Source organism: Scomber japonicus, chromosome 15, assembly GCF_027409825.1.
Source record: "Scomber japonicus isolate fScoJap1 chromosome 15, fScoJap1.pri, whole genome shotgun sequence".
Taxonomy (NCBI): Eukaryota; Metazoa; Chordata; class Actinopteri; order Scombriformes; family Scombridae; genus Scomber; species Scomber japonicus.
In genome coordinates this window covers 27392820-27419675 of record NC_070592.1, presented here as the reverse complement: position 1 = coordinate 27419675, position 26856 = coordinate 27392820, and the positions used below count along the sequence as shown (strand labels likewise).

The 26856-nt window shown below is 39.9% G+C and overlaps 1 protein-coding gene across 1 annotated transcript in view; it reads right to left on the bottom strand.

Moving 5' to 3' along the window:
- Positions 1-26856, bottom strand: part of LOC128373954 (retinoic acid receptor beta-like) — a 126580-nt gene that overhangs the window by 49363 nt on the left and 50361 nt on the right. Inside the window, exons 2-3 of the mRNA XM_053334157.1 lie at positions 21863-22011; positions 151-292 (exon numbers count right to left, since the gene is read on the bottom strand). Of these exons, the coding sequence (XP_053190132.1) occupies positions 151-292; positions 21863-22011 (291 nt within the window). The remainder of the gene's footprint in view (positions 1-150; positions 293-21862; positions 22012-26856) is intronic.

Here is a 26856-nt window from a genome sequence, read left to right as displayed (position 1 = left end):
ACAAATTCCCCAAAAGTTCTACAGTTGTCAGGATGGAAAAAAGACACACCAGACCTCTTCTTTGAAACTGTAGATCATATGTAAATGTTTAAATGACATATTTGTTCATTTCAGATCATCACACTGTGTAAACTGAAGGGTAAAACTCACACTCTTTGGACATTCCCACTGAGAAGCACCTCTGCAGCCGGCAGTACTGACAGCGGTTTCTCGTCACCTTGTTGATAATGCAGTTCTTGTCCCGGTGACATGTGTACACCATGTTCTTCTGGATGCTTCGGCGGAAAAAACCCTGAGGAGACAGACAAGACACAGACAAAGGGGTGGGGGGGGGAGAGAGGGGAAGACCCTCACGTTAACCTCATTTGGCTTCTAATCTTGTGTAGCAGCCTGTTTTCTAAAACATCCACATAGCTCCAGTGAAACTCTGCAACCACTGGATATAATGCTGCGACAGTCACTGTAACAATGCTGTAGATGTTTTTGTCTTTTCGTTGCCATTAAGGCTGAAAAGAAAAAGCCAGTCGCTGCATCCCTGTTGGGAGCTCTGTGGAGCTTCAAATGCTGGATTTAAACAGAGAAACAGTACAAGTGGGAACAGTGAGTGAAGAACCTCAGGGTATCAAACAGTGAAGCTGCTGCTGCATTATGGGAGAATAACTGAGGACTTTAGTTCAGCTGCAGGCGGGGGAACATCATGTCTGAACTTGACAAGGTGACATTGAGCTTCTGTGGAAGACCAAAGCCACTTTTCTGTCAAAAGAATACTTTGATTGTAATTCTGTGGTTCACTACTGGAGTCACGGATCTTAATTGGGCTCATTCAGTGGTTCAGTGTTAACAGACAGATAAGTAACTAAGTAGCAAAAGCATGTAGCTCCATCAAAACTTGCGACAATGGGAGAGCTCTGCTGACAGAGGAATAGATGCTGTTTTGGACACTGAGCCTAAATGACAATAAAAACTAAAATATGCTAAATGTAATGTAGATAAGATTTTCAACACAAGCTCAAAACATTTCACAGAAGATAAAAAATACATGTGAAATACAAAAATAAGAGCATTACTTAACAGGCATACACCCATACTAAATATGCTCACCTCCTTAACATGCTGTGTTGATGGACTACCAACTGAGCAATTCCTTCACGGTCTCTCAGGACCCTCATCCGCTGCAAAATTAGATTACTTGCAGCTTAGTTTGGTAAAAAAGTAAAATATAAGTTCAATTTGTCAAGCCTGTCTTAAAACAGTACTTCCATGCCCAACTGTAAATATACATTTAAAGCATTACTGATCATCAAACCAAATATGAGGATTAGTAGATTGTTTTTTCCAAAGCTACAGATCGGCAAGGAAACACTGTTAACATATAGCCACAAAGCCATTGAATAGTCTGACACAAACTGCTGAAGCCTCATATTAGCTTTAGCTGAGGTTTGGAATGCATTTCTGCGATGAACAGAGACCGTGGATTTTCCAACAAGCTCTTTCCACAATGCAAAGCACAGGGGGGTTACTCATGACTGGGAAGACTGTGCAGAAAGAAAAGACTAGTACTATATCCTTGGAAATACACATTCTCCTTGCTCTTTGTGATGTTTTTTTGTGTTTTTTTAAGTCTGACATTGCCATGAATTAGACACAGTCCACCAGTGATACAATACGCCAGCAATGTAGTACTTTTTTTTAATTCCTTTCTACAGCGTATTCTGGATTGTGATCAGCTCAAGAGGACCTTGCTCATTATATTGTGAATTCAACAGTATGTTTTTACAACAGAGAACAAACTTCTAGGACTAGTCTAGTAACTTGTTATCTATCAAAACACTAAGAGACTTTACAAGAGTCCTCCAACTTAACCTCAGGAGGTTATTTCCAGCTTATATATAATACCTTTTAATCAGTGTGATGCCTTCCATTTAGAAACACCATCAAAAATCTGCACAAGGCCAATACAGTATGCACACATTTTTTTAATCCTATCTGTAGCTGTTACGCTTGTGATACGCCACAAATGACCCTTCTGAACCACTAGAGCCCTCTCCATCTAAACCCACATTTAGACACTCTCATGTGCACTGGGCTGCCCGCTTGACAGAAAGCGGTAATGAAGGCGATGTGGATCCTCTGTGAGAGTAAACAGAAACAGACACTGAGCCCGGCTCGGCTACGTTTGTCGCTGAGTGGCGTGACAGAAAGCAGAGGAGCCGTTTTTCCCCTCTTGATATTAATTTGCTGCTGCTGGGGTCTTTTGCAATGATCGTCCATCATCCCAGCCCTTTTGCACATGTTTGTAGGCGTTTGCGCCTGAGGAGCTGCGTTGAGTATAAGGAGGGGAGTTAAAATTCCATTTACCATAGCCTCCTGTGACTGATGGGACCTTGCCTTTTCATTAGTGAAGCAGGATGCATGATGGGTAACAGATTAGATCACAGAACTGAAACGGCTGACTGTGTAGCCCATCTTGCCTCACCCTCGAGCATCCGTCAAGCAACGGACTGCCCCCTCGCTAGTGCAGATACTAGCTAAAAGCGGCCAATCATGTCTCAGCCTTGGTGACACGTGGCCGGTCCGAGGTCACCTCTCCTCAATTGGTATTATTCACTGTCTTAATAGAGGCCCTTATCCAGGCTGATTTAAACCAAGTGAGTTCTTAGACATTACCTGTGAGGTCTGATGAATGACCATGGACGCGGCCTGCCTCACCATCAGCTGCCATATGACTGTGTTCAGGTTGGGTGCAGAACCCAAGGCTACTCAGGTACTTATGTCATTCAAAGCTGAGAGCATGCAGGTCACTTAGCCTTGGAAATCTGTGTGTGTGTGTGTGTGTGTGTGTGTGTGTGTGTGTGTGTGTATTAAGTGCTGCACAGTGCAGTGGAGGTGATGGTGGGAGCTGGAGGGGCTGCAGTATGTGTGTTGTGCAGTTATTGCACACTGTTTTCCCCAAGACAGATTTGCATTTTGTGGACTTCAGCTATTTGAGGAAGGTTTGTTGTCAGTTCAAGGCCTAAGCTGCGATACCTCTTATTTAAACTTTCCTCATCCCCGGTATGGATAAATTACATTGAATATATATATATATATATATATATCTATATATATATATATACATATATATTTAATGTAGTATATATATAATATACCGATGGGTAAAGGAAACATTTTCCAGAGGGTTTCCTTTATGCCCTATGCAGCAGTGAGCTAGTAAATTAGTTCAACTTGTCTTTGACATGAAAGGTTGATAACTGAACAGAATTCGACTAAAAACTGGCCTAATTAGGCCACCTTTTAAAAAAGGTGACTCATTTTCACTGGATCTAAGAAAAAGTTCCAATGAGAACTCCTGACAGCTGGGCCTCTGGATAATAAAAAGTAACAGGGTTTCTACTGTTTCTGAATTTTTTAAAAGTCTATTTTCAATTCAGGGAGCACCCCTACACAATTCATATGGACAGCTCCAAACCTAGACATGTAAGTCCGTAACTATCTGCACCAGTAGAAGTAGGTGACTAAATATGTTCTTTCTTCTGTAATTTGGGTCATGTGACCCTGTGATTTTTTTTGTTTTTTTACTACTACTGTCCTTTCATTGCTTACTGCAATTTATTGTTCTTTATTCTTTCTATGGATGCTTGTTCTACTTTTTGCTATCCACTTGTCGCTGCAATAACGTTAATTAAGCAACTCTTTGAGCCCATCAAAAATGACATTTTAGAGTGAAAAACTATACTAATAGTATAATACATGGAATAAACAGTGTTAATCTGCTGTAAAGTAAGCTCTAAATGTTAGCATTTAACTAGCCTATTATCTACAGTAGTAACATAGCCTTACATGTGTGGAGGCTATGATGCTAGAATCAGAGATAAGTACTGTATAACAGCGCTGTCCTGTTCTTAAATTGGTTTAGGGACGTTTCTAAAGGAAAGTCCAGCCACACTTGCATTAGACAGTGTTTTTCTTTATGGTAAAAGTAAAGCATTACTGTTTGAAAATACAAACATTAAAGCATTCATCTTACCACTTGCTTGTGTAAGTAGATATGAGTGAACTCATGTAGATTCTTTGCAATAGTGGTCAAAAGTAGCTCCAGTAACTGTTTATTTTGTTGGCTGAAACTAGCATAGCATAGTCACTAGCTTATTTACTTGTAGCTAGCTAAACTAACTGAGTTAATTCTAAGGGGGAGAAAAATGCCTCATTTTCAAAATCTAGAAAAAGGGTCTTATGTTAAATACTGCACAGTATGACTGTACATAGCTATACACAGACATGGTCCAAGCTGCTAACATGATATCATGCTAATAACCAATGCTAAAGTGACCTATAGATAGTTATTTGGTTCTAAGATAACCTTGTTTGGTTGCTCAGCTCCCATATTTATCTATATTTCCAGACACTATGTTTTAACTTTCAACGTTACAAGAGAAACTCTTTTTGAAATGAGGACTAGCTATACAACTAGCAAATGTAGTACTAGCTTGTGCAATAATATTGCAGGGTTGCGCTCTGCTAGCATTAAGGACTAGCTCCCACACAGTGTAGAAATACTTTATGTGGAAGTTGTGAACAGCGTTTTCTCATAAAATAACCTATAACCCACAAGCTAACGTAACTTAGTTAATGCATTGTTGGCTTTTACGTAACATATTGTTGGTAGTAACCTAGTTAGCCTGACATGGTAAGGATAGCGGTTTACATTGGAACAAAACACACTGCTTTGTCCTTTTCTTACAATTTTGCGGTTGTGTTTTTGGTTTAAGAGGGGTACTAAGACGCACCACCCTCATACCTTTTCTACTATTTCTCATGTTCGAGCTTCATGTTCAAGGATGTGGAGAAATTCAAGTGATCACAAGCCTCCCAAAACTATAGTAACAGTTGCTAGCTATGATTGGACAATTGCTATTTGAGGGAAGGGTTATTGAACGGCCAATTCCATCTTGGCCCTCATTACTCTCAGTGTGTCCTGAGTTTTTAACCTGTGACTTTCTTGTCACAAGACATGCCCCCTTGGTATATTACATAGAGTTGTATGGCTGTAATTGGGTGTATGGTTATTATGTGTGTGTGTGTGTGTGTGTGTGTGTGTGTGTGTGTGTGTGTGTGTGAAGAGGCTGTTTGTGTGGTATTGTGTACCTCCAGTGGTTTCCCAGCAGCAGTAGTGAACAGATGCCACGACTCAGAGCACTTCATCTCTACAAGCCTCAAGGGAAACACCATCAGTGTCTGAGATGACACTGAGACACACACAATCATCACATCTGCTCTTTTGCCTTTTTTTCCCCCCTTTCCCTCCCTTTTTTCCCCACCTTTTCACTCAGCAGCATTTTCTCTTCCCCCCTTTCGTCTGTCTCCTCTCTTTTCTCAAGTGTTGACCTGAGACTGCGGACTGTTGTGATATTTGCCTCTGCTTGTCCTGTGGGTTTTACTCATTTGAGGTCTATAAATGTGCAACCAAAGGACACCCTTGAGCTGAGTGTTGTACAAAGGTGTTTACCTAGGTAGAGTGCAGCGGGGGGGGGGGGGGCTGCTGCTGGGCTAAATAAATGTTTCAGCTGTGGGAGGATGAATCACCTCACATGGATGCAGAGGAGCAAGCTGCTAAACTCAATTTACCCACCTACAGAATCAGCATCAGTACAGAATACAAGTGTTTTGAGGCAGTTTCATCAAGGTAATCTTAATATTTTCTTCTATTTTTCTTCTTATTAAATCTCCTGTATGGCCTTTGTGTCACTAGACTTCTTTAGAATGTCATGTGTATACATTACTCGCCTTTCAATCTGTCCTTGTCTAGGTAACAATGTAAAATCGAACCACTAACCACAGGACAGTAAAATTCTCTATAACAAAGGACGAATCAAAGTAATGTGATATCAAAGAGAAGATAACTTTCAAACTTTCTTTCTTCAAGAAAGTGTCTTCCATGGTCATGGTTCTGCAGCTAATATAAATCTTTCAGACCAAAACTCATATCATATACATCATATACATCAAGGTAGGGATAGTAATGCTACCATAAGACTGTCAATGTAGGTGTTGTTCAAAGGGGACTAAATGAACTAAACTAGCTTATTAACTATGTCACTCCAAGAATCTCCCAATCAAACTTTGATTCATGTCACAATAAGATTTGAATGTGATTACAGTTCTGTAGTAATAGTTCTGAATCAGGACCATCAGTGTTTGGGGTAATTAGCTCTTGAGGCACTAATATCTATAAATAGATATCTGCATATGAATTTATCGGCAACAAGACAAGATTTTGGCTTCAGTTTGTAGTCTGTAAGTACTCCGAGTAGTATTGAGCAATCACATTTTGGTTGAACACACTGACCGAAATGCAATCTAGGAACCAATGGGCTATTGTCTGCTGTCGATGTAGCTTTTTATTAGCTTTCTTTTTTTTTGAAACATCTGCATTCATATGCATATATGTGTTTATAGAGATTCGTCCAAACGTTGTCTGGACCGTCTCAAGTTGCTAATCAGACTGTAAACAAAGACCAGCGTACAGAGAAGCAAGTCTTGTCCCGGATACCTGTTACCTAGATATCTGCTGGCTACACCAGAAGCCCCGAACTACTGGCCGCTGCCCCCAGAGGCTAAATTGTCATCAGACAGATGGCTGATGGGTTCTGAGATTGATGAGGTACAGAATGATTGTGTCAAATGCTTTTTAATGAACATTTCATGTATTATGCAGCTCAGATCATGTTCTGGTTGTGAACAACCACTAAAAAAACCCTGTGTTTTTGCTTTCTCGGCCAACAAGAGGTGATAGACTTTATTTTAGCCTTTATGTTGGATTCTCTTAGAATTCTTTCTGAAAAGGTGATTGTGTCTTTGTTTATCGTGGTGGTTGTTTGACAACTACAGAGCTCTTCATACCAGAAGTCTCTGTGTGCTTATTGTGTAGATAAGGCCATGTTAAGATGTAATGTCAGGGTATCAGGGGACACGAGCCCAGCCACCTGGGAGATGAGGCCACTTCTCCCTGGACTGATAAACTGCACCTTAACAGAGATCATTATCCAACATCTTGTTATCTTAATGGGCCAGGGATAGGATGTCAGAGCAACGGCCCCGCCATCTTAGGGCTTCTCATTTACAGATTAAAAAACGAAAGTGCCGCCCATTAATTATTTAGCTACAATCCAACCCCTTGTCCACCTGGCCTCCTCTACTTTCCCTCCCTCTCTCTCTCTCTCTGTTCCTGCCATCGACTGGCTGTCCGGCTTGCTCGCCTCGCTCGGCTCTTTGGACTCGGCCACGGCGCTTTGTGTTGCCTGAGCATTCAGCACAGCCGAGGGAAGAGAGGCAGAGTGGCGGATTAGCTTTCGCTCTTAATCATGTCGACATCTTATCACTGCCATGGAAAGTGGAGAGGACACTGGAGACCCTGGGGGGTTCCAGAAAAATGAGGAAGAGAGGTAGAGTGGGGAGTCGGAAGGGTGGTGGAGGGGTGATATTTATCCAGTTTATCCAGTCCAAGCTATTACTTACACCTGCAGTTCACTGGAAAGACACAGCGGAGTTCAGGGAGGGGGCCGGGCAAGCCAAGCAAGAGGGAGAACAACCAGTAAACCAAGTTTCCTAAAATGTTACCTTCCCATTGTAAAAAATGAAGCCAGAACATATTATTGACTGCTGTCAATGAAAACTGTTGTAATGTAAAATATATGCTATAAAAGACTGACATCACTCTAAAATAACAAAAAAAGATATGTACAGTGTACAACAGTATTTGTGTACAAAAAATGTTCCTCTTCAAAATATGTTTAAATGCCTTCTATTCTGTCTCTTAATACAGTATTATTGAGCATTGTAAATCACTTTTTGAGTGATGGTAACATATCTATAACAGACAGCAGTTATTTGTAACTTTAGACAATTTAGACAGCAAGAATTCTTTTCTTTTTTGTATCATTTTTCTAACACCAAAATTACTAAATGTCAAAGATGCTATTATCACATTTGCAATGTGTGGTTACCACTTGAAGCTAAAGCTGTTGTCAAACTGCAAAGGGAAAGACCTTTATTGGTACGTTCCATTTGTACTCGAAAGTTGGAATTTCACAATTCCCAGTCAGAAATTTAAACTGGAATGTCCCCTGAAGTCACCAGCCCCAACCTCAAAATTCAAGAGGGTAGCCCCATGTATTAGCAGTGTGAAAGTTGTAGTAACATAATGTTTATTAGCACTTTTGTCTTATTTGTGTCTCATTAAACCAGTGGTACACACAGCATTGTCTAACTTCTATCTGTGGACATGTTACTATGCTGTTTTTTATGAGCAAAATACAGAAAAATGTGTTTTTATTAACTTGTGTTGCTATTAATAATTAACCTGGCTAGAACTGTTTTTCCGACTTCTTGAACTGGAAAGAGTCAAACACGGGTGTAACGTCACTCCCAGCTCTCACTTTCAACTTCAGAGGTAAATGGAATGCAGCACAATATCAAAGAAATAGCAATGTAACTTTTACCTAACAGTGGCCATTTTAGCCACATTAAAGTGCTATGAATTTCCCCAAAGTTTCATTAGCCAGGTGGTTCAAAGACACCCTCAACCTAGAATAAAACAGAATCAATGTTTATTGTCATTGCAAGTATACAATGAAACTTTGTTTGAGCAGTCCAATTGCAGCATTAAAAAAATAAAATAAGATATAAAGTATATACACATAACTTTAAAACACACACCCATCTCACTCAAACCCATGACCACATACAGTACACATTCATACCCATAAAACCTGACTGAGAGTATGTGTAATGGGACCACAAACGGGAAACAATATGTGTGTTTCTTAATGTGGTATGATGGTAGAGATAAAGAATAGAAAAGGCAGCAAACATTAGCCACCATAAGCTTTTGGTCATAACAGACCTAGACAGGTTGTAGTGTCAAACCTCCTTGAGCAAAGGATTTATTGCTTATGAATACAGCTTTTACATAACAGCAGTTGTCAAGTTTTTCTCAGACCTGAAAGTCAACAGTTTTGAGATACAATGTTTTAAAAAGACCCAGTTTTATGCAGTGTGCCTCACATAACACATCAAGAACTGAGAATCTGTGCCATCTGGTTTTTTGTAGAAGCTAAAAGTTGACATTTGGGAAAACACGAAACGGGAACAGCGGTGATGTTGTGGTTCACCCGCTGTATCAACTGAAAATACAGAACAACAGGATCAAAAAAAAAGGAGCTGGACTTCAACAAAGACCTGCATTGTGACCGTGGCAAATGTGAAACCTCGACAGATAAGGCACAAACAGAGTCAACAGCTACAGCAGTGAAAACAAGACACAGCTCTCTCAGACCCCCACTCTTCTATTCTGTTCCCCCTCTACACTACCAACCCCCCCTCCACCCACCTGAAACCTAGTCAGTGCTTATCTGTACATCCGAGCACCTGAAGTGCACAGATGGACCAAGAGATACAGTAGAGATTGAAAGGCGAATAAGGGGAAAAGTAGAAGGGAGAGCGCAAAAAAAAAAAAAAAAGAGGAAGGGAACAAGAGGAGGAAGAAAAAGGAGAGATAGCTAGTGAGAGAGGCCTGAACAGAGGAGTTGTGTGACTCACCCAACCTGCTCTGAATAGCTGCAGAGACAGAGAACCGGAGACCGAGCGAGAGGCATGAAAAGACAACGGTGGAGAGAATGAGGAGGGTTTCAGATCACCCAGTCCTCCACAGACGCCCCACTGTGGCCCTATTCTTCGGGTTGCCGCTCACCATTCAACGCTCATCTTTCGGCTCCGGACCTGGCGTGGGCCCCCGGAGCGATCAGAAGCCATGTTTAAAAGCTTTCTCTCTCTCTCTCACTCTGCAATGGGAGGCCGACATTCTGCTCACTTACACGTTAACACACACCACACACATGCAGACCTGCTGCTGACCTGTCCTAGTAGCTATAACAAGGCCTGCTCACAGTAACAATGTGTGTGGAACCAAACTGTGTTACAGGATTAGGTTTGCAATAAGGTTAAGGAACCGTTTTGATCATTCTGACAGTATTTACTCAGCCTCGAGTCAGTCACAACTTTATATACCTCCAAATTCATAGTGAGTGAACTCGATGGTTAGTTAGGTGTTTTTTCCAGCAATGTGTTGGCCATATTTACACATCCAGCTTTACCAACTTTAGCATTTATTTGGAATCATGTTTCAAGCCACCTGATAAATGTATATACAACAATCACTGTCCTTTTAGCTCTGGCTTGGTCTCTAAGTAACTATCGAGAAAAATATCTGGCAATTTAGCTTCTAAAGTGCTGGGTAGGTAGTGTGCATCAGTTTATCTTTTTTGCTGAGTTTGAGAGCGACTTGAGTAAACCAAATAAAGTAAAGTTGTGGGTAGTAAAACCAAAAAAATAGCTGAAAGATGCTGAAATGGCCTTTATAGCAAATACAGTGTACATATAATAAACCTTTTTGGATTGACCAATTGTTAATATACGGCTATAGATTAGTCAGCTTTAAGGTTTAGTCAAAGGTTTTGACTAAAGTCAGTTAATTTCAATGGAATTGCCACAATCATCATTATGGATTTGCCTTTGGTATATAGTAAATATTTTATGTAGATGCTAAGTACCACAACTAGCAAGAAAACAACTTCACAGAACTGACATTTGAACATAAAGAACTGGTATTATATTAGCTAAGTCACACCATTACAGTGGTACCACCCACTGCCCTGAGTGAATTTGCATCTACCAATCAAGAGTGTAACTAGTCAATACGTCACCAAGCTTCAAGCACACCTATTTTGTGAGGACATGGGAATGAATCTTGCTGTGCCACTTTCTGGTAAAACCGGCTATACTTAAACAGAAGTATCAGCCAGTTATATATGCCTACATCTGTATACAAAGAGAGAACAACTGAAGCAGCCAAAGTGCAAACGTGCTGAATTCAGGTCAGTGTGTTAGTCAGTCAAGCAGCGCTGTGTCATCTCATACTGACTGTTGTCTTACACAGTGTTTGGGATCATTCTGCAACACTGGCTGATTTCTGTGAGCAGGCTAGACTTTAGTTTATAGATTGTTTTTCTTTTTAAATCTTGAATGTCAGAATCTGTCTTAAAAAATAAATGTATAAGATAGTTGTTTTCTTTCAACTTGAATTGTTAAATATTAAGAGGTTGAAATGGTTTAGTCTGATATTGGTTTTAATAGTATGTTTATCTGCTGAATCATGGCTATAGACCTACTGTCAAACTATTTCATTGTACCTTTTTTTCTTATTTTATAAAAAATGCCGTCTTAGGCTGTATCATTTTATTTTCTTACAAAAGAAAAGTTGTAATACAATCTACTATTGGACTTACTCTCTGGCTCCTGATTGAGGCCTTTTCTCATATTCAACCCTCCCTACAAACTTAGAAATTGGTCCAATATTCATTAAACTACCCTGTGGTCATCAGGCATTGCAGAGTTTACATAAGCAAGCTTCCTCAGTGGTCTTGCCACAATCAGTGTTAATCATGAGATTGTCCTACAATGATGTCATTGTTGACTTTGCATCTAAAAAAATCTAGGAAGCAGAAATTATGAAAATGGCGATGATGACAATGATATTAACAATACAGCTAAGTTCTTTGAATTTAATATGCTTTTTAAAAAGTAAAAAGTAGCATTTGGTGTCATATGGAATATAGTGAAATAGGGTGAAGGGGGCCTTATGGCCACACTCAGCTAATTGTTTAGCTGTCTGCCTGAAACTTTACAGTTTGCTTCACTGTCAGTCAGATGTATCACAGCTGTGGGTGTTACAGGTGTTGTGACACCTGCACAGAAATATGATTCCATCTCTCCCCACTTTTTCCTGAGGTAGACAATAATGAAACACAACTGAGCCACCCAACCAATCACAGCCATTTGACCAGAGTAAACAGCTGAAGTACAGTAAAATTATGCATTCAGAAACTGTGCTTGTGTCACTCGCTGCTGGCTGTGATAACAGATTAGAGACAAGATCTGATAACAGATCAGAGTTATGAAACTGCAGTTTAATACTAGGCAATAACTACCAATTTTGCCTTTTGTGATTCCTGACACTCACTGTGAGTAGAGTACTGTTTTTATAATGTGAAAGCTGGTGTGTTCTTGCCAATTTAACCCACTCACACAGATTTTCAGTGATGGATAAGAGTTGGACAATGTAGCTCAGTTTCATTATGTTGATTATTGTAGATAAAATAAAAACAGTAATATTGTTTACTGCTTTTTGTAAGACGTCAAAAGACAAAAAGGTTGGAAACCACTGGTTTCATCTTTAACAATGTATTTAAAGCTTGTTATATTATCCATTGTGTCAAATCTTCATCTGAAAAGTAACTAAAGCTGTCAAATAAAGACAGGTGACAAATGAAAGGAAAAACAACAAAGTAGGGGACAATCACATGCCAGTGGAACAGCTTCTAATGGCACGTTTGTACAGTCTGTGAACTTTACTGGAGGATGAACACCATCCTTCTGAAAGATATTCCCTCATTTAGTGTTTTGATGGTAATGATGGTGATGGAGAGCTCTGTCTGAAACTTCAGTCCAAAGTCTCCAATAGATGTTCAACTGGGTTGAGTTGTGGTGACTGTGAGGGTCATAGCATATGATTCACATCACACTATTCAGTGACCCCTTGTGCCCTATGGATGGGGCACGGTCATCCTGGAAGAGAGCACTCCCATCAGGATAGAAATATTTCATCACTCAGAAATACTTTGTATTGATTTGCAGTGAGCCTTCCCTCAAAGGAGACAAGTGGACCCAAATAATGCCAGTAAACCTGTCTGTACCGGTTTTGGTAAATGTAGTGGAGTAGAAAGTACAACATTTCCCTCTAAAAGTATGAAGTAGCATCAAATAGAAATAGGCTACTTAAGTAGAAGTACCTCAAAATTGTAAAATTATACTTTTTTTACATTTTTTACTTTTTTTAACTTTATAATTTTAACCCTTATTTGACTAGGCAAGACATTAAGAACTGTATCTTACACACAATGAATTTGACAAAAAGTGTGTTGAACAATCTTACTAGAATCACTGACTCTACCTTTAAGTACTGTACTTGAGTCAATCTACTTTCAACCACTCATACTAGACTTACATTTGGCAACACTTTAACCACATCTATAAAAGGTGATGTATTAATACTTGAGGTAGACTTTAGTATGGACATGTAAATGTCATTTAAAAAGCCGATTTCAACTTGATTTATTTTTGAATGATGGAATGCAGCGCTGAGAAACATTCAACAAATAAATCGTCATTATAAAAGATAATAAAAACTCCACTGGGTTCCTTTAATGACAAACTTCCACATCAAACTTGAGGACTCAAAGCAGGTAGATCTTTTTGAAAAGGCGAGTCCTGATTCTCCTGACACACAGTAGAAAGAACTCATTCATCAAACAGCCAATCAGCTTCCACAGCAGTATGTGAAAGGACACTTCACACGCTGTTACTTCCCTTCACACACCCTTCACAACCTGAGGTCCGTCCAAACACACAGTCACATACTAAAATCAAGTCCTGCCTTTTAACTGGCCATCCACTGCTCACTGAAAGAGACACGAGGCAGTATCACCAGTTGAGCAGCAGATTGCACCGCAGCCACAGAAGAGAATGATACCACCGTATAACAATCATATCTATTTCCCGTCACACCTCTGCGAGCGGCAAGCGGGCTCTGACCCACTCTGTTTGATTTTTCTCTCTCTATTAGCGCTCTGGCTTCTTTTATGTCGTACAACGTTGACAAATCACATTATGGACTGCGTGTTAGCACCGGGGGAGCTGTATAGATTACAGTGACAGGCAGAGAAAGGCCCCTGCAGATCCATGTCTCTTTTCCCTCTCTATCTTTTGCAGTGAACTGTCAACTCAACCAGGCTCTTCATCATTGCCGTCCTGCAACTGCAGCAAGGAGTAAATAAAGATATGAAAAGCACAGAGGAGGAGGAGGAGGAGGAGGAAGAGGAGGAGGAGGAGGAGGCTTATGGGTATGTAGGCAGGGGTGCAGAGGGAAATATACAGGAAGGTTAAGTGTGAGCGACCACCAACAAGAAAAACAGAGAATTTTCTACATCCTATTTATCTGAATGTGCTTTTTTTCTGATTAAACCTGCATGTTGATCAGAGGGTTCATATTCTGTACTAAAGCCAGACACAAAGACAAAGACTTGAGCAGATTCAGGAGTATCCACAGAAGCAACAATATGCTTATGCAATCTTGTTACCAGAATTATAAACTCCTGAATATGCATTGTTACATAAAGGAGATTATATTTTTGGCCTGTTTTATTTGTGTGTTTTTGTCTGTTAGTCAGCAGGATACATCGAAACTTTGTTAACAGATTTGAATGGAATTTGGTGGAAAATCAGGCTGAGGACCAAGAAAGTTTGTGAAAAGATCTTTAAACAATGAAAGATGTAAAATATATATATATATATATGTATGTTGGGTGTTTTCTCTGCTGCTGCATAGAATAGAGCACTGCACTGATTTAGCATTGCACTACAGCAGAGGCAGGGACTTCCACACATTCTTCTCCTGTGTCAAAACCTGGTGCCTACATTACCCATAATGCAACTCAACATGGTTAACTTGACAGATTCAGCGGTGTTACTCTACAAGTGGCTAATGGAGCTGGTAGTCTCCGGCAGAGATGAGGAGCGGGCTACAGAGGTCTGCTAACCTCATTGACTTTTTTCATTTTCAAACTTGTAGTCTTTAACTCAACTGACGCTGACTCAAGTGACATCACTGGAGTCAATTAATCAGACTTAATGCAGCTCCCACTGAAGCCACAACATGCTTTATCCACATATGCAGTAGTGTTCTTCAATACCTGGAAACACACTTTGTTGAGTAAAAGCAGTGCTTCTTCAGTAGAAGTCTGCTTAAGTACATAAGTATGAAATAATACATTTAGTGTATTGAGCAGCTTTCTAATTGTGTACTATGCATGTCAGTTATACAAATGTGTGTGTCTGTGTGTGTGTGAACAATTTCACTCCCACAGTTTGCCATGAATGGTATAATTGTATTTTTGTTGTTAAAGCTTGATTTGAACCAGTATGTTGTTTTAATAATTTCAATGCGTTGAAGTGACAGTGAATCAAAGACTTTGACTGTTCAAGCACACCACTTTTCAAATGGCATGCAGTGCCAGTAAATGGCATAAATAGACTGCAGTTAGAAAGAGCTTTTATGCAAAGTGCTTCCCTATTTGCTCTCTGTATGCAGAGGTGTATACAAGCAAGCTGGGTTTTAGATTAAAAATGTGTGGAACAATCTATACCAATCCTACTGCGTTTTGAAGGTGGTGATCAAAGCAGGACTAGTGACTCAAATGAGAAACCGCATCTAAATGGAATAAAAGCCTGGCAATGGAGCTTTGTACACGGCAGATTTCACCACCATCCACTATTTCAACTGCTTGTCTTGAGCACCTTGATTCATTGTCTGGCTAGCTGCTAGCAACTATTTTGTTTATCCTCATCCCAGCATGCAAAGCACACCACACTACACAAACGATGAATGTTTAACTCAAACTTGCAGAGTGCAGCTTGTAGTTGTGTCACATCCTGGTCGGTTTATGTTCCACTTCCTCTGCAGGGTCTCAGTTTTTTATTTTTGGTCCAAACAGAGCCAGGCAAGCTGTTTCTTTGTACTTCTGTACCTACACTTAATATTTTGAGTGCGTTCACACTGAGAAGTATGGAAAAATGCAGTGCCCCGTAAGTACGGTCAAAAAGTTAAGTGTGTAACTATGGACTTCTCACCCTCAACGGTTGCCATCTTGGCTACGTAGCAGAAGGGGAAGAACCACTTTTCAAACAGGAAGTGGCGGCCGAGGACGTTGTAACTACAGCGAACATCACTGAAATATAATTTAATTTATACAAGTGTTAGTTGCACCACTATACCGTTGTTACATATAAACCTTCAGTAGAATTTAACAGTCGGTAATGATTTGGTACTGCGAATGCTAACACTAGCTTGCTAGCTAGCTAATCATCATTTCAGGTAAATGTGCAACGGCCGTGTTTGATTTGAGACACTAACCTGTCGAAATTTGCACCATGCACAAGTAAGTACACAGTGTACACAGTGTACTAAGACAAGTGTACTAACAGAAGTATGTGATATGAGACACAGCATCGGTCTTTATGCTAAGAGGCTGTCTCATGATGTCCTCACTCCAGCTCTATACTTAACGCACAGACATGAGTGGTATTTATCTTTTTATGTAACTCTTGTAAAGAACACCAAACAATGTTGACCTACAGTATTCCTCTAACGCACAAACACACATATTAATGTTAACATGTGGAAGCGTGTTGAGACTTGTTATGTCACACACATTCCCTCTTTGACATTTCTTTTCTCTTTGCCAAAGTGCTGTAGGTCACAGTGATAGTTTGTGTTTATGTGCCTATTCTTGTATATGTCAGGAACCTAACGCTTTCCTGTGATCAATTATAAAGAAATGAAACCTCACCAGATTTATAAGTGAGTTTATTCCTACATTCCATCCCTGTGTGCAGGTTTGAGGTGCAGAAACAGAGAGGGGGTTTTTTTTCTTCAATGTGAGCGTTCTGTATTGTGTTTTATTCAAAGAGGTTATGGTCCCCTGCTTGTCAAACCAGTTCCATCAAGCTAATCCTGCAGCGTCAACGCCTCAAGACCCAACAAGTAAAAGGGAGAGAGTGAGAGAGAAAAGGGGGGAAGGTGGGGGAGGAGTGTTCGCTGCTTCAAGTTTTGTCTTGGTTCCCAAAGGCCTGTCAGCGCTGTCGACACGCGTACAGATTCAAGCCGACTCTCTTTCTGGACATTTCAGAGCTTATGCAAAACAACGTTAAGATGTCACTGTCTAAACTGTTGTGTGTCTGTTCTGAAGGAGGAGATATGTTCTCACTTTTCTCTCATGGTGTCAGAGTCATACAGATAGCTGTGGTTTTGTTTGTCAGGTTTGGAGATAACTCTCTCTCTCTCTCTCTCTCTCTCTCTCTGGTTTCTGCTTCAAACTCAATGCAGAGGAGGTGAATGGGATTGTTATTCTTGTGGGGGGTCTTTCACACAGACAATACATGACACTGCTGGCTTCATCTCTCTTTTTTAAAAGTGGGGTTTGTCATGAAAGCAGATGTGTCTTTTATGTAAATGTTCCTCACGGTTTCATTCAGGCATGTGAATTCTGCTCCAGATGATATAAAGACCGAAACTGTACAAGCACTGAATTACAGGACAGTTGGGAACTATTTTTTCTTCTTTCATGTAGTGGATGGATGAAAATGTAAAATTTAGGGAGGGAGTTTTTCCTTTTATTAGGGGCCAAGCACTAACAGTGAAGGCCCTATTGAATCTGTAGGAATTCTTCTTCTCATTCTTCTTCTTCTTCCAAAACACATTTTTGGCAGCTTAAATGTGCTAAAAAACTCAGAAATGGATGTCACAAAATGGCTCAACAGCACCCCCATAGGCAATTCTTAAAAATTGAGCCCCTTGCTCCAGATTGACGTAGATGAACGAAATTTTGAAGTCGGACATTCTGATTCGAATATTTGATTTTGACACCATTTTCCTGATTTCCACACCTCGTACGTTAACAAACTCCCCGTAGATATTTCATCCGACCGACTTCACATTCACTTAGTATTATCTTAAGAGCTTGGAGATGAGCGATGGCCCGTTTATCGCTGCTTGCAGCTTTCATTAATATTGTAGTTGTGCAAGTTTGGTTGACCTCCTCTGACATGAGATGCTCCTTAACAGTAGGGCTCATTCATTTGTGTTTAACCAGTTTTTCATGTTTTTTTATTTTCCTTGTTATGGTGGCCCTGAATGCTCAAATGCACTCACTGAAAAAAACAAGCATTCATTTACTTCATAAATATCTATATAAATATCTTTAAATAGCTTAACTATGCATACACAACGTTTAGAAAAAACTGCACCCACATACAGATATTGATGTTTAAAAAAAACGTATTTCCACTGTGTTTTGTGTGAGTTGCCATGTTTCTGTACGGTATTCTATTATTCTATATATTCTGTATATCTATATTCTATTCTGGTTTCTTGTGGTTGATTAGAAAGGAGACATTAACTGTTTACAGGTAAACAGCAGTACCTCATGCTTGGAAAGCTGAGTATGAATTCTGCACTAATGCTTCTGTATTTATCTTTTTCTTCATGTGTTCTTCACTGGTATGAACAGCACACAGGATGAGTCGCAGACGTCATAGTCAGATGGTACCTGCGACACTCTGTGGAGTTTTAGAGGAGGACACAGTTAAAAGATGTCAAATGGACAGGAAGTGTAGGGGTGACTGAATGTGAAAGCTGCCTTGACTTTGGAGGGGTTTTTTTGACTTTGGGTCAACACAGATACAAACTGTCATGTGCTGCATATGCATGTGCTTCTGGAGGCCCATATGCCAGAGCCCTGTTTTAACAATTCAAATCAGATCTGCTCCTGCTGGACAGCACACTCACTAACTAAGTGTTAGAATCAAACACCCAACAACTGATGCTGATTCTCTGCTGGAGTACACACTCTATGTATGATCTGATCAATGGGAAAATAATGAAGCATTTTGATGATAAATGAATCATTTAAGCCTTTTATCAAAGTTCACTGGTTCCAGTTTCTTAAATTTCTCTGTTTGACATCATTGTAAAGAGAATATCTTTAGTTTAAAGACATCACTTCTGATATCCAGAACTTGTTTCAGATATTTTATAGATAATTAATTTAATAATTATTCTTAACTCCACTAAATGTCTCAGGTACCATATTACCTTATTGATTGGATTAATAATAAGAATAATTAGGGCAGTAAATCATTTTCATTTATCAATTGTTTTTGGTTCATTAATAATCAAAAAATAGACATTTATCCTTATATATCTAAATATATTGTATTTATTTATTCCTTAGAATAAATTTAAGACACATTTAAGTTACTTTTTTATGTTTGTCATGGTTTTGTCTGCATTGTAAAAACTGTAATAAAATATAAATCATAAAACTCACACTTGCATATACCATCTGGTTACTGTACATGTTGAATTTGATTTAAGTGTCAGAATACTACAAGAAGTCACACTGACGCATATACACGATCTACAATTCAATGTGTTCTATTTTATAGATGCAAAAATGACTCTACAGCTGCTGTCATTACATAACATAGTAACAGGGTAAATTACGCACTGTATGATATATAAATAACAGTGAATGACACAATCTTACTCTACAAACTCCGCTGTAGAAAGTGAGTTTATACTGCAGCTTATCTTCTTCACTCATTCATCAAATGTAGTCCAAATATTTACCCGAGCGAGCAATAAATCTCAAAGTATCCACTGATAAAATAAATCAGTTTTAAGTTGTAGTAATGTGATTTAAACACAGTGATGTCATTTAAAATAAACCTGATATAAAATGATTGTTGCTTGTATTAACCTGTAAAAACTCACATCTCACATCACTCATCTTAATGATTTTACTTTAAACCAACAAATGTTCGAACATTCACTCATGAAATATGAATTTACTGCAGCATTAAACATGGGCGTGCATGTGTGAGAGTTTTCTTTAACAAGTGCTTCACACACACACACACACACACACACACACACACACACACAGAGTATATCTTTGAGTCTATTTGTAGCTCTAATTGGCACATTGAGCGGGCAGTAAAAGGCTCTTCTTGCTGGCTAAAAGCCTACAGCTGTAGAGCATGCTTGGTTGCATCTACCCAATAGAAGGGGGCTTGCCCCTCGCACCACAGACAACAATGCCTTCGCCATGGAGACAGAAATACAACACAGGAAAAGATAAAAAAAATCGCTATAATCCTCCGCTTAATCCTCTTGAGTCAGGATGTCACAAAAATCAAGGCCATTCTGCCATGAATTGAACTATTTTTACATCAGCGCTGCGTTAGAGTGAGCGTGCGGGTGGAATGAAAATCCTGCCTCATTGTAAATATTCTCAGAAGCACTCCGATGTGATTTCCCGTCATTCAGCACCTGCATCTGTCATTAGGGAGGCGCAATCTGCACTCTCAGCACTCAGAAAACGATGCGATGATGATTCACTTTATCTGTCAGCGTATGCGTGTCTAAACTGAGCTGTTATGTACACACTGCTGTGTTTCTCTCACAAGCAATGTGGATGAATTTCTCGGTTTTATAAAAAAAAAAGGGGGGGGGGTCCTCTAAAGCGAGGCCATAGCAGGGGAGGTCAGAGGTCACAACAGGCTTTTTACGATGAGGCTTATATTGGTGTATTAACGGCATGGGAGTCCACAGAGAACTTAGTTTGACCCACAGCCCAGTGAGTGAGCTGATCACCACCTCCCTCTGGGCCAAAAACTCCAAAGGATTCCTGGCATACCACCGCTTCATTTACAGAGAGGCGGGGAGGAGGAGAGGGTCTGCCTGCATGGGAGGAAAAAAGTGCACCGCCTGGGAAGAAGAAATCCTATAGGTTGTCTGTAAGGAACATGTGTGCAGTTCTCAAGAAGACTTCATTGTTCCCACTCACAAAGTTTACTGTTTCAAAAAGTTACGAAAAAAAAAAAGATCTAGAGATGCTTTAAAAACAAATTTAGCAGCCACATTTATTGATTACTGAATCTACTGTATATATATATATATATATATATCCACATGTCTATGTGGATGCGGGCTTGAGAGGTTGCCTGGCAACAGCTGCTGTAAGTAGGAGAGGACAGACAAGTGCTGGCAAGGCAGATGTTGGAAAGAATTTCTAAAACGTTTGAGAGCAGCAGAGGAGACAGAGAGGAGACATTGTCACTGTAGAGAGTTTAAAAAGTTCAACCATCACAAAGTTTGAGCTGTGAATAGCTGTGAGCTGCATGTCAGTTGTCTAGCTATGTGGAGGGTTTATACTTTGTTTTCCCAGGTTTGCAGGTATGTGGCTATGAGATTTCCTCCATCCATCACGATACAGTGGAGGTGAATGTAGACCTGTCACGATTACTACTTTTATTGGACGATATATTGTCTCAGAAATAATCGCGATAAACAATATTATTGTCATTGGAAGATCATTTTATATCACTGATATAATGATAATATAAAAACATAATAATGTAAGGGGGGCGGGGGGTGGGATTGGAGAGTGAGTGCTACACTTCAGAGTTATTTACCTTTTAATTCTTCTACAGTCTCCACTCAGGATATACACAGTGAGAAATGGAGGACACTACTTGTTTAGCCAATGTGACATGAATAGCTTCTTAGCTGCTAATGTGGAGTTTTTTCTTTTGTCAAATTTCTTTGGCCACAAACTGTACCTACCTGACAACATATACACTGCTGCTGGCTGTTGTTCGGATCGTGGGAGGAAACCTGAGCAACCAGAAACACTTTCAGGTGCAGACTGTACACAGAAAGACCATTCAAGACCTTCTCACAGTGGAGTGACAGTGCTAACTACTGAACCACCATGCCACATTTCAGAAGACCTGCATACAAAAGACCAATAGGAAGGTCACTTTAATGCTTTTTATACTTAGTCGTGTTATTACTTCATTTAAGTTATTAATGAAGTTATTAATAAAAGGAAAATGCAGTAATTTCCCTTAAAGATCAGGAATTAACTGCAGAAAAGGCTTTGGGGGGTAAAACCTGTATCATATAATACAGACCGTGTTGAATCATGTTGATCAGATCAGCAGTTCAGACAAAAAGCTCTCAGTTTCACCCAGCTGCTACGTTCTCCAGAGGCTAAATAAACCACCAATAAATCAGCATTCAATAACAACTGTCTTTTAGTCTGATGATGAGGTACAACAGTCTTACCTTGCAGCCCTCACAAGCACTGACACCATAGTGGTATCCAGAGGACTTGTCCTGGCAGACGAAGCAGGGCTTGTAGACTCTGGGAGGGGGCGGCGGGGACGGAGGGCTGGGGACGAGCTCCTCTGAGCTGGTGCTCTGCGTTTCAATGGCTGCAGGGAAAGAAAACAAGAAGAGGAGGAAGATGAAGAAGCTTGTTCAAAAGACTAAATGATTGAGTTAGACATGTGGAAACAGGAAAGGACATTCAAACTAAACATCAGGAAATTAGACATTATTCAAAAGTACCTCACTGAGAACTTTATAGGCCGGATACTGTTGCACAAAAATGTCTGGATGGCTGTTAGTTAGCTCAGTCTCAATCACAAAGGGGAATTCCACTGATTTTACACATTACAATCTGCTTGCTAGTACTCCTTAATGTAAATGTAGTCTGATATTAGCATCTGATAAACTTCACAGTGTATGTTTCTTGTTTGAGGGGAAAGAGGTGACCTTAAAGATCTTGGCAAAAGGTCAGACCCAAATGAACAAAAAAAAGATGTGAAATCACTGATTCCATGTTGTTTTATTCACTTAAGAAATGGTGATTTGTGATGGTTGGTCGTTCCACCTGGTCTGAGGAAAATCTCTAAGCAGATGTCGTGACATTTGCTGATTCATGCTCTCCTCAGGATCAACTGTAATAACGTTAATGATCGCCACACTTTTCATTTGATGATCAGGCTCAACTTTCGCTCCAACAGTACCTGCAGATCTACGACTACCACTCACACCTCTGTCACAAATAAGCAGAGGTGGAATGAACAAATTACAATACTCACGTTGCTGTTATTGAGAAGCTTTTTTGTTTACTTTTTTTGAGTATATTTCAAAGTCAGTCATTTTATTTTAAACACAACCCACTAACCCTTTTTCATTTCATTGCATGGGATGCAGCTGGAAGGTAACCTTAGGGAATAACTAAGTAGCCTAACTTTTATTTTGATTACTTTCTACGTTAGCTTGAGTCATTTTTTACACTTACACTACTTTTTTACACTTACTTTTACACTATTTTAGAGAGTACAATTTCAAATAAATAACAGGACTTATACTTGAGTAAGATATTTCAGTACTCTTTACACCTCTGCTAATTACTAATGCTACTACGCTACACTAAGAAGGTGAACATGGTAAACAGGCCCTGCTAAACGTCAGTGTGTTAGCTTTACCTTTGAGCATGTTTACATGTACAGCCTAACAGAACAGCTAGTGTAGCTTTATCTATGTTAGCTGTTAAGTTTTGTCGTAAACACACCAAACTTATATTCACATTCACATTCCATTAAAGCGTACGAGTGGGAGTGCATTTCCTTCTTCATAAAACATTTGCAAAGCTAGCAAACTATTTTCCAGGTAGACATTTTGTCTTGGCAAAAGACAAACAAGAGGATGTGAAAAGCTAATGGGCGGGAAAAAATAAAGCTAGTCTCACCAGAGAGAAGGCAGGAGAGACATAACACAGTAGTGTTTATGGGACACGTGGTCTTAACAGCACTAACAATGCTTCAAGACAGAGGCTAGCAATCATAGCACAATTAGCACCTTGAAGTTAAAATGTACCCAACTCAAAATCTACAGTATGCAGACACACAAGCGCTGTGTACACAACCTATCTGCACAGAAAATGGAGAGCAGCCTTTCCAGCATCTCTGCTGATTAGATTACATTCTTCCGTATTTCATCAGAGTAAACTCAATTACTGATGGTAAGGGACAAGCTCTTATAATTACTGGACCCTTCCTTGCATGGAATTCCCTGGTGCTTTTAATCTAATCTCTCGCTACATTCACCGTGTGACTTTTTGCGCACGTCGCATTCGGGCAGCTTTGCATTTCGGCGAGCTCCAGGGAAGACTTAACAAGTTTGTGGCACATACAAGTACAGGATGTGAGGAGGAATGTTACCTCTGTAATAAGGGGATTGAGACAGGAAGATGACCAGAAAGGTTAATTAGAAGGAGATGATTCACATGTGTATCGATTCTGGCTCTTATCTGGGGTTGGAGAGGCGGTTCGGGGCTGCAAGGAGAAGTCTCGGTGACTCACTTGTGAAGCGGTGACAGCATCAAGTGCTTAAAAACTTCTGTAGAATCTTTAAGTAGACTTGCATAAAGCTGACATAATGGTGCTGCTTTAGGATTTAGGCGGAAATAAAGTTTGCTGGTGTGAATTTATAAACAACTTGAGTAAGGGGGGAAAGTCTCCATTCTTTAAAACGACTGCGATGCGACCTGGTTCCACTGATGAGGACAGACAGACAGGCGTTTGTTTTCATGGAAGTCATCTCTTTGCTCCAAATGGTCCAAATGCTTTCCCTCTGTTGCTGGCAGAGAGCAGTCAGAAGCAGCTTGCACATAAAGCAGATGTATGGTGAGATATCATACTGGAGGAGAGCCAGCGGGCCGACACACAAAGCCATCTGATCACAGAGGAAGCAGGAAAATACACTGTTTGTGTCTTTGTGTGAATACAACTAATACTGATTAATACACTGTTTCAAGTAGTATTATTTACCATAGGCTTAATGATTGCTATTCTCTTTAACATGCCTTCACTTATGCCGTTGCAACATATTTTGCTATCTCTATTGTTGTGCCCCATCCTCAAAAGTGATGCCTCTTGTTCTCAGTGCTGAGAACAGGAACACACAGGCGTCTTCATACTTGAAACATTAGGCTCAGTAATGTTTGAATATAATAATCATGTTTCAGCAGCTCTGGTGTACAGGCCAAGATTAAATGTGACTGGTCCAGGTTTGTAGCTGTTAGCAGGATGGATTTAAGGATGGATGCTGGCAGGCGCTCAGTTGTCCAAAAAGAGTATGATGGACACACATTCATGGTCCTCACAGGATGAATTCCACTGACTTCCCTCTGACTTTTTCCTCTAGCACCACCATGAGATTGACATTTATAGTTCAGAGTGAAATCTGTCTATGTCTACTAAATGGATGAACATGAAATCTACAGTAGATGTTCAACGTCTCCAGAGGAAACATTCTAAGCATTTTGGTGATTTTCTGATTTTTCCTCTAGTGCCATCAACAGGTCAAACTTTCACTTAAGCTGTGATATATCATCTACATCTACTTATAGATAGGTACAACATTAGGTTTAGACATTCATGTTCTCCAGAGGATGAGATATAATCATTTTGATCTCCTCACTTTTCATCTAGCACCATCATCTGGTCAAAAGAATGTATTTTTCCTTTGTTTACTAATCAGCAATTATTTACATGTCAACACAGTATGGTTTGTTACTAAGGGCAACGCCTTTCATATTACATATAGTGAACCTTTATCAATGAATTCTATGTCTGTGTTAAACTGATAAACCAACTAATCATTTAAGACTATATTCAATGTAAAGCATTAAATAGAGAACTGCTCTCAGTCTCTAAATGCTGTGTATTTCTCCTGCATTCAATTCATTTTGGTGCTCTGCCACAAAAACACAGAAAAAAGCATAAATATCAGTTTCATCAAAATGAAGAAAGTCAAAAACAGGAAAAGATTTGTGTTTGCATGTGTTGATATTTCAGATTAATAATTAACAATCAGCAGACTGACAAAAAAATAAATAAATGAACTTATTATCATCAAATGTTAATAAGAACAATATCCTCATCATCATACACATTTTGTTGATGTGGCTCTTTTAGCACTACAGCTATTTACTCTTCTTCATGTATTTGAAATAATCTGTAATAAAACTATGATCACATCATATGCTGTGTGTAGCTGCTCACATACAAGAGTATATCCTTTCAAACCTGAGCTGAAATCTCTCTCCCTCTCTCTCTCTCTCTCTCTAAAACATGTAATAAGTGAAACAAGGCACATACGATGATGATGATGAGGATGTATGTCTACTGGAGCACAAAAACAGTGTGTATTAGCCTTCCCCAGGTGGTGCGGCACGCTTTAACATACATCTAGAGGAAAAATTCTTTTTGCTGCTGATGTGCCTTCAGAGCATTTGTGACGGCTGGGTAGTCCCACACTGAGAGGCACTGCCAACAATTCGGCCCCACAGCCTATTTGACTCTTATGGCTGCTTCTGGGAGGCGGCATGACCACCTGCAGACAGATGGGACGCATAAACGTAGATGCATTACACTGCTCAGCATGTGTGTGTGTATGTGTGTGTGTATGTGTGTGTGTGAGGGAGAGAGAGAGAGAGAGAGGAGGTAGAAGGAGGGGGTGGTCAATGGGCACCTGTATGGTAGTGTAAGGGGGCCCCTATCAGGTGCAGGGGAGCCTTTTTCCATTTTCTGCGTGATTAATCTTTGAGTCGACTTCCCCGCATGTTAACATACACAGAAAAGAGCCATTAGAGGAATAAAGGCTGGTGACAGACATGCGGCACGGAGAGTCTGGCTTAAGAGCAGGCAGAGAGAAATGTGCGGCTGAGCGGCGGCTGCTGAACTCTTAGCCTCTGGCTGAACCTGCCGGTGGGGTCAAACAGGAAAGCACACACTCCCTGCTGGAGGCTGCAGGCTGAATGAGGGGAAAGACTGGAGAAAACAGCTCCTCCTCACCGGCTTGTCTGCTGAGACTGAGCTCACTGACACACACACACCAGTACACACACACTTACACACGCATATACACACGCATATACAGGACTGATACCGACTGTCAGATGGAGATATGAGCTCAGGGATGCAAACAACATAATTGAAGTGACAAACTTTTTGATTGGAGATATGATAAGATCTAATAACCTCATCATGTCTTGATCTAATTATATCAGATCAATCATGAACTATAATGACATCCACCAGTTGCAACACTTTGATTAAATATAAATGACGGTTTAAAAACTTCTTATTTTCTTAATTGAGTTAGCTGTAAACAAGCGGGTATTATACAGATGATCTAAAGCACTTCATTTAATGAATGTTTACAACAGAGTCTCAGCCTCATTTGCTCTTCCAATTAACTTTGTT